The sequence below is a fragment of the Tenrec ecaudatus genome, chromosome 7 (genome assembly GCF_050624435.1).
Source record: "Tenrec ecaudatus isolate mTenEca1 chromosome 7, mTenEca1.hap1, whole genome shotgun sequence".
NCBI classification, from domain to species: domain Eukaryota; kingdom Metazoa; phylum Chordata; class Mammalia; order Afrosoricida; family Tenrecidae; genus Tenrec; species Tenrec ecaudatus.
The window spans coordinates 154044078-154058494 of record NC_134536.1 but is presented as its reverse complement, the minus strand read 5'-3'; the positions used below and the strand labels follow the sequence as shown (position 1 = coordinate 154058494).

Below are 14417 nucleotides of genomic sequence, written 5' to 3'. Positions count from 1 at the left end.
CTCGGGGTCATGCAAAGATCTCTCTCCCAAATTTTCCTCCGAAACAAGCCCCCTCTCCCTGTCGGTTCCTGCCTTTTCAAGGATTCCCGGGGAAAGTGTGGTGAACGACCCCAGGTCGGTCCCACTGGCTAAATTGCAATCACCTGGCCCAGGTGGGCTGATCCAGGTTTAATGCCCATCCATGCCCACCGGCGGAAAATCCAGGCCTTTGTCCTATGCTGGCTCTCCTGGGCATGCGTCAATGGACATGCCATCCCTGCCTAAGAATGTTAGAGCGTGCTAAAACGTGTAGACCTAAGTGATTAAACTTTGCTCCCCCCTCATTGGTGTGCCTGCACTACACCCGGCACAAGGAGTACAATCCAAATTTTATTCCCCTCCGCCCCCCAGATATCCACGTAAGCCAGGCGGCGACGCCCTTTCAACTGCCCCTTTCCTGAACGCCCCGTAGCCCAGGTGAGACGGGCACCCCGCCGGCATGGTGGCCCAGGTGACAGCAAAACCACTAACCCCTGAGGGCCTTCGAAAGCCCCCCCAGAGACCGCGGGCTCCCGGAGCCCGTGCCCCTGTGGGGTTCGGAAAGTGTACCTCTTTCTGGGAGAAGAACACTTCACCTTTCCCAAAGAACGGCTTGGGGTTCTGCCCCGCAGACCTCCCGCTGGGAACAGGGGCGGGGCTCGGGAGGCCCGCCCACCGCGGAGCGCGGGAACCGCGGCCGAGGAAGCGGGCCGACGTCCCGCGCGCTAACGTCACTTCCGCCGGGGGCGGGGCGGGGCGGGGCAGGCCGTTGCCGCGTAAATTGAAAAGGTGGCCCTGCGGCTGTGGGCTGCGGCGTGGCCCTTCTCTGTTCCCGCTTCTCGTCCCTGGGAACTCCCCGAAGTAAGTGAGCGTGGGACGGCCGGGTCGGGCGGACGGAGAGAGAGCCCTTCCCGAGAGCCATGTGAAGGGCCTGGCCGCTGGGGGGTCGCTAGGACGTGGGGCGGGTGGGGGGTGGGGCGGGTTAGGGAGGGACCCGGATTCCTGCAGATCGCTGCACGCCTCAGTCGTCCCGGTTTTCTGCATTCAGGATCTTCACAGACTGGATGCTGGCGTGATCTTCCCCGACCAGAAAAAAAGTAGCAAGGTTAACGAGCTTATTGAAAGTTTTGAGATATTAAAAAAAAAATGAAGGGTTTGAATGGCACTTGTCATTTGAATCTCTCACTCGGGCGTTGCGTGAGTGGTTTGGAGGGAAGAGGCTGGCCTGGCAGGGTTGGCGGGCTGGGGGCTAAGAGTCCTTGTTGACCCAGGGAGAGGCCGAGCCCACTCCCAACATTTGACAGAGGTGGGTGGGAGTGGGGGGAAAAGCCGGGCTAGGGGATGGTGGGGGTCGGTGGGAAGAATCTAATAAAGTTGGCCGTCCAGTTTTTATCTGTAATCTCCCGACTGTTAAATAATTACAAGGAAATCTCCTTAATATTATTCAGAGCAAATAAAACTTGTCTTCTGGCATGGACTTGGGAGCGCCACTCCTGGGCCAGGTAGAGGAGTGTACAGAGAAGTTGCTGCTAGGATTGTTACCTGGGGAGCCTTGACATAATATGTGCACTTAATATAGTAAACAGATTATTGTGGAAAGAATTAGTCTGGAGGTTTCAGAAAATGTATAGTATATCTCTTTTCCTAGAGTGAAAGAAAGCTCTGGGTAGTGACATATTCATTGTCTTGAGAGGAGACTTAATTGTTTTCCTCACAACCGGGGCTTAAAGACCACTTGTGTCCAAAAGACTTCACAGTTCTAAAATTCAGATTCCCAGGACTCGTTTTGGTAGCCCGAGTCGACTTGAGATTTTGTCAACTACAATTTGAGACCTGCTGGGCCAGAGCATACAGCTCTGATCCTGTGTCAACAGGATTAGGCTGACTAATGATCCTATATTTTATTCCTTTTTATTATTATTATTAATTATTTCATTAGGAGCTCATACAACTTTTCACAATCTGTACATACATCATTTGTATCCAGCACATTCGTATGTATGTTGACATCATCGTTCTCAAAATACATGCTTTCTTACTTGAGCCCTTAGTATCAGCTCATTTCCCCCATCCCCCTTCCCCTGAACCCTTGATAATTTATAAATAATTATTATTTTTTCATATCTTACACCATCCGATGTCTCCCTCATCCAGTTTTCCACTGTCCGTCCTACAGGGAGGAGGTTACATGTAGACCTTGACATCTGTTTCCCCTTTCTCCCTCACCCTCCCTCCACCCTCCCGATAATCGCCACTCTCACCACTGTTCCTAAGGTCCTGGATTCCCTGTATTTCCAGTTCCTGTCCGTGCCAGTGTACCTCTCCCGGTCCAGCCAGATATGTAAGGTAGAATTGGGATCATGATAGTGGGGGGGGAGGAAGCATTTAAGAACTAGAGGAAAATTGTATGTTGCATGTTGCTACAGTACACCCTAACTGGCTCTTCACTTCCCCACAGCCTTTCTGCAAGGGGATGTCCAATTTCCCCCAGATGGGCCCTGGGTCCCCACTCTGCACTCCCCCTCATTCACAATGCTATGATTTTTTTATTCTTCACATCCTTCCGAACTTGATGTGTCCTGGGAGAAATCCTGTAGGAAATGCTGAAGTTAAAGGATTGTGTTAAAGCTGTGTTTTCACAGTCGGCACAGTTTTGCCTCTTCTTTGGGTCCACCACTGCTCATCACCAACAGGAAGGTTCATTGCGTAGAATCGTGCATTTGGCAGTGCATTTCAGTCCCAAAAAAAATCTAGATTTTTATCTATAAGTGTGTTTTATTATCATTTGCAATCAAAATACCTATTTTCCTTCAAACTACGTTTGAATTTCCACTCCTGCACCGATTTATATGTGGCCCCCTGTGTAAAGTTAGTTTGGTACCTTCCATACCTGATTTTGTAGGTTTTAGCAATTGCTCTTTGGAGAAAGGAGCGTTTCATGCTTTGTGGGCACCTTTTATATGCTTAGTACTAGGATGTGCATATGCTTAGAGCACATATGAATGATTGCAAATGTGAAAGCATTTTGGAAAGACCAAGCATGAGAGATGGAATTGATTAGAGATTGAGGTGATTAATATGAATATTATAGACTGTAGAAATTGTTTGCCAGGGAGGAATCCAGGTAAAATATTACAGAGCAGTGAGTCTCAAATATCTAAACAATAACAGTTTCTAGATCGGTTTTCAAGCTGACTTCATTTTTCTAAAACTTTCTAGTAAATGTATTTTAAGTGTTTCTGTTTTCATATCATGCAGTTAACTCGGCACGATGGGTATACAAGGATTACTCCAGTTTATCAAAGAAGCCTCTGAACCGATCCATGTGAGAAAATATAAAGGGGAGGTAGTAGCTGTGGATACATATTGCTGGCTTCACAAAGGAGCCATTGCTTGTGCTGAAAAACTAGTGAAAGGTGAACCTACTGACAAGTAAGTTTATACCTTACTACTAATTCTTTACCCATTAAGACTTAACAAGATGAGTTCTCTCAGTGTTGGATTTGTCATTAGGGCACATTGATGCTGACTCATAGCAACCCTAAAGGGCACCCTAAACAATTATTTTCTGAAACTATCACTCTTTGCGGGGGTAGAAAGCCCCGTCTCTCTCCTGGGGAGTTGCTGGTGGTTTTGAACTGCAGACCTTGTGAATTGCATCCAAAAACAACCACTCATACCCTGGATAACCATTAATGTTCTTTGCTTTCTGTATATTTGCTTATTTCACTGGAGTGAGATCAACTGTCATTTTTCAACTGACTGACTTTACTCAGCATAATGTTTTGAAGGTTCGTCCATGTTGTGGTGATCATCAGGACTTCATTTTTCTCCATGGCCATAGTACTCTGTCGCACATTTGTGCCACATTTTATTTATCCACTCATCTGGACATGGGTGTTATTTCCATCTTTTTCCAGTCGTTAAAAATAGTGCAATGAACATTGGTATACAGGTTTTGGTGTGTGTTCCAGCCTCTTGCAAGCACACAACAAGACCTAGTAGGATTGTGACAGCTGGGTATGAAGGTAATTAATTCTATGATCAACTTTTTCAGAAAGTGTCAGATTTGCTATCACAGTGGCTATGCCATTTTACATTCTTACCACCAGTGGATGAGGGTTCAAATTTCTTCCCAAACTCATCCACACTTCTTTTTTTCCAAAGCACTTTTATGAGTATTTTTCTCTTCGTAGGTATGTAGGATTCTGTATGAAGTTTGTAAACATGTTGCTGTCTCATGGAGTCAAACCTGTTCTTGTGTTTGATGGCTGCACTTTACCTTCCAAAAAGGAAGTTGAGAAGTCTAGAAGACAGTAAGTCCATTCTCTGTGTGATCTCTTTAATTGCAGTAAGAGCAAGCACTGCGTGATCATGTAAAATATATATTTGGTGGGACTTGGTTTATAGACTAGTTCAGGCATATTTTTAATGTGTATGAAAAGCATATATATTGTGTAGTTATTGAGTAGAATGTTTTATGTCTGTCCGGTAAATCAAACTTATTCTCGTGTACCAATCTTCAGTCTCCTCACTGGTTTTATAGTGTTTGTTTGGAGAGTGCACTGTATCTGTCTGGAAGAAATATGGTGAATTCTCAGCATAGGTTGTACATGTGTTTATCTGTCCATTTTATGCTTTTTTATTTTGAAGCTGTGGTATTAAGTGCATTCATGTTTAGCATTTTTTCATCTCTTTTTGGTAAATTGAAGTGTCTTCTGTCTGATATTAGTATAGTTATACAACCTACTTTTTTACATATTTATTTTTAATAGTTTCATTGGCATATAATTCAGTAACTCAGCAACATTGAAAAGAATTATGTTGTCATCACCACAGTCAATTTAGGATGTTTTCTTCTTTTTCTTGTACTCGTTGTTAGTTCCCCATTTCCTCCCAACCTCCCCTGCTACGTTCCTCCAAAACCCAAGCTCACTGCCAACCTGTCAGTGCTGACTCATAGTGTCCCCTTTGTGGGTTTCCGAGACTGTAACTATTTACAGGAGTGGAAAGCCCAGTCTTTCTCCTTAGCTGCTGATGGTTTCAAACTGCTGACCACGTGGACCGCAGCCCAAGACTTAACCACTACACCACCAGGGCTCCTGCCATGCCCTTAGGAAACTATTAATACAGCTAATGACTCTTTATCAGTGTATGTATTATGGATTTCATATACAGAACAACATACACAAACAAAACAAAAAACTCAGCAACCATGGCAAAACAGAAGAAACGCAATAGAAAAGAAAGAAAATATTCAAAACTGGAGCAAATATACAGTGGGTCCAAAGGGAGATCAGCTGACAAAGCTTCAGCATTTTAATCATCGGAGTCCCCCCTACAGTGCACTCGTCTGATGGACGCACCATTCACATCCCTGGTCCATACTCACAGGGGATTCAGCGGAGGCTCAATCCACACGGGAACTCTGAAAATGGATTTGGGGCTTCCCAGACATCCGTAGCCTTCCAGAAAACCAGATGTTCAGAATTTAAACTTTAATAGAGTTTCCTCCTTCGGGTTTGGACTTTGACGATTTACAATCCTTGGAACAGAACTAGAGGAGAGTTGTTTGTTTCATTGTTGCTACACTACACCCTGACTGGCTCGTCTCCCCGTGACCCTTCTGTAAGGGGGTGTCCAGTTGTCTACAGATGGCCTTTGAGTCTCCACTCTGCACTCCACCTCATTTACAATGATATGATTTTTTATTTCTTTGATGCCTGATAGCTGATCCTTTAACACCTCGTGGTCACTCAAGCTGGTGTGGTTCTTCCATGTGGGCTTTGTTGCTTCTGAGCTAGGTGGCCACTTGTTTCTCTTCAAGCCTTTAAGACCCCAGATGCTATAGCTTTTGATAGCCAGGCACCATCAGCTTTATTCACCACAGTTGCTTATGCACCCATTTGTCTTCAGTGATCATATCGGGAAGGTGGGCACACACTGATAGGATTTTTTGTTCTTTGATGCCTGATACCTGGTCCCTTTTGTACCTTGTCATCATAGAGGCTGGTGTGCTTCTTCCATATGGGCTTTGTTGCTTCTGAGCCAGGTGGCTGCTTGTTTACCTGCAAACCTTTACGACCACAGACACTATATCTTTTGATAGCCGGGTACCATCAGCCTTTCTTCACCACATTTGCTTATGCACACATTTGTCTTCAGTGATCATATCGGGAAGGTGTGCATCATGTACTGCCAATTTAATAGAACAACGTGTTCTTGCATTGAGTAAATACTTGAGTGGAGGTCCAAATGTCCATCTGCTGCCTTAATACTAAACCTATAAATATATGCACGTAGATCTATTTCTCCACCCTCCAATATAAATGTTTACATATGTACATGCTGGTATTTAGTTAGATCTTTGACTCCTAGTTCTTCCCTCTATTTCCTTTTACTTTCCTCTTGTCCCACTATCATGCTCAGCCTTCATTTGGGTTTCAGTAAGTTCTCTCGCTTACATTGCCCTTACTGAAACCCTACAAGGCCTCTCACACCCGCCTTCCCACTAATTTTGGATCATTTGTTGCTCCCTTGTCCCTGAGTTGGTCAACACCACCTCCTTTCCCCCTCCTCCCCCTCTCCCATGTCCCTCCAGAACCATCGATCCCATTGTTTTCCCCTCCAGACTATTCCTCCAGCCTATCTTATCTAGATAGATCTACAGAGATAATAATATGCACCAAAAACAAGGCATAGCAAGAAAAAGCGACAAAAGAGAACACAATGATGACAACCATAAAGAAAACCAATGACTAAGGAATGAATACATTAATTTTTTAAATAAATAAATAAATAAAAAGGGGGAAAAACCCTGTAAATAGATCAAGGTCTTATTTTCGACCTCTTGGCATGTTCTCCAGTAGAGTCTGATGGGTTGCCACGCTCTGGTCCCAAAGTCTATCCTTATCACTCCTTCGGGAGCTCCCTGCCCAGCTCCCCCGGTTGCTCTGCTGCCTGCCCTTAGTGTTGTGCCTTGGTGTGGTGGGGTCAGACTGGGCCAGTCTCGACACTGAGTCTCCAATATTGCCCCCCGTAGGGCCCTTCATCAGTATAGGCTGTCATGTCTCATGGTGGGATCAGCCATATGGTCCACTCTGCTCATTGGCTGTTTGGAGTGGGGATATCATCCTCCAGGTCTGGTGGGCCAGGATGTGCTCCACTCTCTCTTCCTCCCCCTTCATTTTCTCTCGGGTGCTCTGATCAGACATGCCCCTCTCCCCGAGCTGCAGCTTCAGTGCCATCCTCTAAAGTAAATTCTTTGTGGGGGAACCCTTATTCTTTAGAGTTAGTTCTGATGGTGTGAAAGGTTTGCTCTCATTTTCTTTTCTTGAGTGTCTTAGTGACTCTCTTTTGATATAAAGTTATTCTGTGAAGTAATAATAATGTCTTTTATGTCATATATCACTCATTCTTTTTGCTGAGTGGCCCAAAGGATCTAGGTCAGTATTCTCAAGGGTGCGGTGTGTATTTTAAAATGAATGAATTTTTTTTATTTCAGGAACATCTCGTTAAGTACAGCTTAATTATAGTCTCTAAAGTCAGCCTCTTAAACTTCTCCCTTGCAGAAGACGACAAGCCAATCTTCTGAAAGGAAAGCAACTTCTTCGTGAAGGCAAACTCTCAGAAGCCAGAGATTGTTTTACCCGCTCTATCAACATCACCCATGCGATGGCGCACAAAGTAATTAAAGTAAGTTGTAAAAAAGAAATGAAGCCAACATTGGTTTAGGTTGACTTAGGTTGATTTAAGCGGGTTATAAGTTGCTTATTTGTGGGAAAACAAGAGATTCAAGACAGGAAAATTGCTGTCGCCTTAACTTGAAGGAAAGGGCAGATGTGAGAAAATAAGGACACAGTAGTACCTTTAGGCAGAGGAAAGGTATCCAGGAACTTCCCGGGGAGCCTAAGAAACAAGTGAGGTACGCTCTCTTGATATACAACTTCAATAGATGAGCTTCAATAGAGGGCATGTGCCATGGAACAGAAAGCATAAACTGCTGGAGTTCAGTCTCACTCCACTGTCAGACAGCTTCCTATACCCTTTGATTTAAAGCCACTCTTCGAGGTCTGTGCACTCAGGGGCTCTCTACCCTCCTCATTGATCTGCTTCTCTGCATAAGCCCTTTCCTCCCCCATCTTTCTTACCCTGCCGCCAATGTGCTCTGCAGTCTCAGCCTGCACCTTCCAACTGATTGCTGAGGGAGTCGTGATAAAGGTGCAGTCAGCTTTTGTCTAGCGTCTAGTAATGTTAGCTATCTAGTTCCCGAGCTAAAATAACTGCCACCATTCTTCTGGGCCTTTGTCATGTGGGTGCATTTTTTTGTATTATATTTTATTTATTTTTTAAATCATTTTATTGGGGGCTTCTACAACTCTATCACAATCCATAGATACATACATACATACACTGTGTCAAGCACATTTGTACATTTGTTGCCATCATCATTCTCAAAACACTTGCTTTCTACTTGAGCCCTTAATGTGGGTGCATTGTTGCTCTTTCTATATGGTAGAAGATGATGTTCCAGAGAAGGTGTAAAATATGAGACAAAAATTAGGATGTTTGCATTTGTGGAAGTAGAAACCCTGATTGCGTAAGGTGGTGAAAGGATAATGAGCAAGAATAAAATGAGAACGGCACAGATTAGAACTTGTGAAAATGTGTAGTGACAGGACCTTGAAACCTTTCTTCTCACAAAGTATCTGCCTCAGGCCTGGGAACCATGACCCTGATTTGGAAGTTCCTTTTTCACCTTCCTGGATTTAGAAATAGGGATATGGTGGTAACTGATTTTTAAAGTATCTCCCCATAGTGGATTGTTTTAAATATAAAGATTAGATTTTATACTGGGTAAAATCCAGTACAGGATTATGCTTCATATATTAAAGTAAGGTAGACTTTTTATAAAAACCTGATAGGGAAAGTTATTATTTTTCTGGAGAAAATAATATCAAAAGCTCCAAACAAGTGTCTTATGCACTTTGGGGAGCACAACCGTTGTTGGAATGAAGTTTTCTATAATTTGAAGTAATTAAGTGTTGTACCTTACAACTTTTAATATTTTCCCCTTTTAATGTGAAGTTATATTTCTCCTTTCCAAATTTATAAATTGATTTTTTTTTAAATTCTCAGTGACCATATGATTAGTTCAGCACATACTGGGACTAAAAGTACAAAAATACAACTTTCTGAAGTGACTTCAGGAAATCATATTATATAGTGAGGCTAGTAATAAAATGGGTTAGAGACAGGAAGCTATTTAGTGTTAGATATTTAGGAAGAGATACGGTGCTGGATATTCACAGTGATCCTTTTTCAGGCTGCTCGGTCCCAGGGAGTCGACTGTCTTGTGGCTCCCTATGAAGCTGATGCACAGTTGGCCTACCTTAACAAATCTGGCATTGTACAAGCGATCATCACAGAGGACTCCGATCTCCTAGCCTTTGGCTGTAAGAAGGTACTTCACTGTGGCTACATTTTTCTTTTCTACCTTGATGAAATAGAGTAATTCTAGGAGTTAAAGTTCTTTAACTATCCAGGAATAACTGTTATTTATTTAATATCTAAGATCAACATCTGCTTTTACAATCTTGATAATGATTTAAAATATAAAGAAGCGTTGTGTTGCTAGGCACTTAATATAATGACACATATTTTCAAAGTAAGACCGGAAGATTGGACATTTGTTGTTGTCTTCTCTAAAACATACTAAAACGTTAAGTTCAATTAGTCTGAACTTTTGAACAGTGATAGCTTGTATGCCTAACAATTAGGTTAGGCAGTTAACTAATACATGTTATAATGGGATGCGAGGCAGTTAGTTAGGAGCCCTGGTGGCATAGTTGTGCTGCAAACCTTAAGGTCAATAGGTAAATCTTGTAGCCACTCTGTGGGGGAAAGATGTCTCGAGTTAAGAGAGTTTAGTCTTATAAACCCTCAGGGGCAGTTCTACCCTGTCCTATAAGGGTCGTATGAATTGGAGTTGACTCGGTGGCAGTGAGTTTGAGTTTATGCAGTTATTTAGAGTTATCGGTGAAATTAGTTCATGGAACATGATCCATTGAGAGAGGAAGATTAAAATACAGACCTGTAGGATGATCTTATTTTTGTTAATATCTATATACAGTCTATATTATGTTTTCCAAGAGTGATCTCTAGCAAAAGGTTGATACTGCAGGATATTAATGACCCATGAGTGACTTGTTTTCTTTGTGAATTTGTTTTCTGTAATAAATATATATGGCTTTAATAATAAGAAAAGATGTTAATGTTAAAATGTAGGTATGTGCCACTATGTAGCTGTCATGACAGTCCTGCGCTACGAGTGTGCAGAAGAGAAGTGCAGGAAGGCATTCGGTCTGTGTACTGGAGTGCGGAGCCACAGCTTCAATCCTGGCTTTTCACTGGCTATGGGAAAGAGCTTCAGAAAGTTCGTGGAAAAATTCCCATTACCTTTTCATTCCATTTTCCACCACAAACTTCTTGAAGTTACCTTGTGTAACTTTGTCAAGTCCTATCCTACACTTCAGTATAATGTATTTCTAAATTTCTGATATAAACTTGGCAATTGTTAACCGTAGAAAACAAGATTTCTTTCAAATGTTTTTAAATGATTACGATGAAGGAGATTAATTAAAAGAAATAAATGACTTGTAAGGTATTACCGAGCTTTCTTCCTATGGAAGGTTATTTTAAAAATGGACCAACTTGGAAATGGACTGGAAATTGATCAGGCTCGTCTAGGAATGTGCAAACAGCTTAGAGACATGTTCACAGAAGAGAAGTTCCGTTACATGTGTATCCTCTCGGGCTGCGACTACCTCTCATCACTGCGTGGAATTGGATTAGCAAAGGCGTGCAAGCTTCTGAGATTGGCTAATAATCCAGATATTGTAAAGGTAAGCGTGCTTTACCATGGTTCAATTTATGAAAACATTTCTTAAGAAAACAGAATCAAACCTATGATACGGCTATTCTTTTATGTCAGTAACCTTTAGACCACTGCTGTTGAGTCTCTTCCAGCTAGGAACAGGTCCGACAAGAATAGTGAGGTAAAGCAAAGACCGTAATGGTACGGGGGAGGAGCTATAACAGATCTAGAGAGTAGCTAGGCATTTCATCAGTGCTGTGCAGCACCCTAGATGTAACATCCCTTCCATGTGGCCTTTTGCAAGGGAGTGGCCAATTATCTTACAGGTAGGCTTTGGGTCTCTACTTTGTCCATACTCCTTCATGGCAATTGTATTGTTTGTGGTCGAATTTCTGGTACCTTTTCCATCAACACCCCATGATTGCACAGGTTGGTGTGCTTCTTCCATGTGATCTTGTTGCTTCCATACTAGATGGCCACTTCTAGCCATCTTGTTTAATTTTAAGACCCCTAGTTGGGTACCTTTGATCTAGTTTCTATGCAACCCTTGGTGTCTCAGGCTCTGTGCTCTAGACACTGGGGCTGTATTCGATGTGGAAACCCCACTAAGTGAATTGGGTGTGTTAGACCAGGCTGACTAGAAACAAATCCAGGGACACTCATATATGTGTAAGAAAGCTTTATATCAAGAAGTAATTGCATGTTAGGAAAACAGCCCAGTCCAGATCAAGCCCATAAATCCTTCTTCAGACTTCCACAACCACAAGCAATGGTGCAAAATGCAGGAACCTGACCGGCAGGCAGGTTCAAAACCTTGTGGATCCAATGGGAGTAGACACATCTCCAGAGCTCTGGCTGCCATCAGTGTGGCTCGTCAATAGGAAGGTAAAGCGGAGAGAGTGTGGTCCACCTCTAGTGAGAAATAGAGGCCAGGCCTTGCAGAACCATATAACTTCGTAGCCCTCCAATCAATCTGTGACCCAATTGATAGGCTAAACTCTGCCTACATGTTCCTAAGGAGCCATGTTGGCACAAACAAAAAAAACTATCATAGCCCACCCCTTCACTTATATCTTCAAGTTGATATGAAATTATGTAGCTACCATACTGGGCTTTAACTCAAACTCACCTTTAGCAGGTTTACGGAGTGGGCATACTTACTCCCTTGGACTTAAGGTGAGTTGTATGTTTCATCGTTGCTACCCTGCACCATGACTGGCTCGTCTCCTCCCTGCAACCCTTCTCTAAGGGGGTGCCCAGTTGTCTACAGATGGGCTTTGGGTCCCCACTTCGCACTGCCCCTCATTTTCAGTGATACGATTTTTTTTTCTTTGATACCTGATCCCTTCGATACCTCGTGATAGATCACACAGGCTGGTGTGCTACTTTCATGTGGGCTTTGTTGCTTCTGAGCTAGATGGCTGCCTGTTTACTGTCAAGCCTTTAAGACCCCAGATGCTATATCTTTTGATTGCCGGGCACCATCAGCCTATTCTTCACCACACTTGCTTATGCACCCATTTCTCTTCAGTGATCGTGTTGGGAAGGCCAATCACCAATACTTATCAGTGCATCTTGATTGCATGTTTGATTAATTTCTGACTGAAGTAATTGGTAGGATTCTTCAATTTCTTCATCACTAGCCTTAGTGGTTGGTGCATGAAGTTGAATAATAGTTGTATTGATTGAATTTCCTTGAAGGCAAATAAATATAATCCTATTACAACTAGCATTGTACTTCATGATGGACTTAGCAAGATCCTTTCTGACAATGCCAGGCCATTTCTCTTGATTGTGCTATTCCTGGTATAGTAACTCATGATTTTTCTGATTTAAAATGGCCACTAGTGCCTAGAATATTGATCTTCATGCATTCCTTTTCATTTTTGACCATTTCCAATTTTTCTAAATTCATACTTCACACATTCCAAGTTCGATCATTAGAAGATTTTGGCAGCTGTTTCTGCTTATCTTGAGTCATGCTCCATCAGCTAATGAGGATGCCAAAGACTCTACACCCACAGGCTTTTTACCCAAGTCACATTACCATGGTCAACTTCCCTACAAGAAATCAGCACCTCTGGTCATATTTCGAGTGCCCTTGGACTTTAGGGAGTCCATCTGCCAGCAGTATCTCCAACACTGTCTGCTTCCTTTGTTCAGACTTTCCATGTTTGACAGTTCTTCAAAGCTATGCATAAGGTTTTCAGTGGCTTCTTCCTCTGAAGTAGGGGTCTAGGTCTTCCTTCATTGTTAGTTCTGAGTCTGGGTGCTCTGCTGAAACCTGATGCTTTAGGCCCCCCCTGGCATTTGAAATACCAGCGACATAGCTTCCAACACCACATAAGCCACTGACAGACAAATGGCAGGACAGGGCTCTGGGAACTGGTGGAATACCCATTGAAATGTTTCAGCCAGCTGAAGCACTGGAGTCATTCACTCGTTTATGCCAAGAAATTTGGAAGACAGCTACTTGGCCAGTTGACCCATACTTGTGCCCCTTCTAAAGAAAGATGACCCAAACAGAATGCTCAAACTATAATTGATATCAATGATATGACACACAAGTAATTTTGCTGAAGATCATCCAACAATGATTACAGCAATGCGTTGTACTTGTGTTTCATTGACTATGCAAAGCATTCATCTGTGTGCACCATAATAAATTATGGATAACCTTATCATTTGGTTAAAATGTAATACCTTATTATTTGATCTCCCTTTAGACCCATTCTAAAGTTGTTTAAGTTTAATATTTTCTGTTTTCTTGATTGAGGTTTTTCTCTGTTTTGTGTGTCCTTGTTGCTGGTTTTTGTTGTTTGATTATTTGCTTCCAGTTTGTGTTTTCTAGGATTCTCTATAAAATCTAGGATTGGTAGCTCTCTAGAGCCAGCAACTTGATTGGGGTGTGATAGGGGAGGAAAGGGAGGGGGCGGTTTGTGGAATGGGATTGGGGAACCAGCAACAATAAGTATGACAGAAGAATGTCCTGAAATGATGGTGGTAATGGCTGCACAGATCTTCTTAATGTGATTGAAGGATTAAATTGTATGACATGTGAAGTATGTGCCATTAAAACTAGTAAGGAAAAAAAATGTGAGTGCTCAAGGACAATAGAAATGTAGTGCAGTGGAAAGCTCTCTAGAGTGGAAGAGACCTGGGGACAGAATAGTGGAACATGTCCTAACAAGCCTATGACCCCAGAGTCAGTTCAGGTTCTGAGTTTTCACCTCATCCATGAATGTGATGCATAGCATTTCTACTTTCAGCTTAACCCTCCGTGAGTCTAATAGAAGGTAGAGTGTCAACTTAATTTTTAATGGGGTGCTCTAAAAACATTCGATGTCTTTTTTTCCTTCCCTCTGTGTGGATGAGACATTGAAAGAGAACAGGGTATCTTACAGTTAACACATAGAATCATAAACTTGGTGAGTAAATGATCTTTTCTGAGTGCGGCTTAATAGTAAAACCAAAAAAACTTGTGGTTATGGAAACTTCTATTTTTAAGTGATATGTCCTGGTT

General features: G+C 42.6%; 1 protein-coding gene across 2 annotated transcripts in view; it reads left to right on the top strand.

Annotated features, from left to right (window-relative positions):
* The first annotated feature begins 765 nt into the window (after nt 1-765).
* EXO1 (exonuclease 1) overlaps nt 766-14417 on the top strand; it is a 47300-nt gene continuing 33648 nt past the window's right edge. For both annotated transcript variants that reach the window (XM_075555272.1, XM_075555271.1), the window contains exons 1-6: nt 766-879; nt 3277-3450; nt 4215-4334; nt 7590-7713; nt 9344-9481; nt 10710-10922. In XM_075555272.1, the coding sequence (XP_075411387.1) occupies nt 3290-3450; nt 4215-4334; nt 7590-7713; nt 9344-9481; nt 10710-10922 (756 nt within the window). In that variant the 5' untranslated portion in view covers nt 766-879; nt 3277-3289. The remainder of the gene's footprint in view (nt 880-3276; nt 3451-4214; nt 4335-7589; nt 7714-9343; nt 9482-10709; nt 10923-14417) is intronic.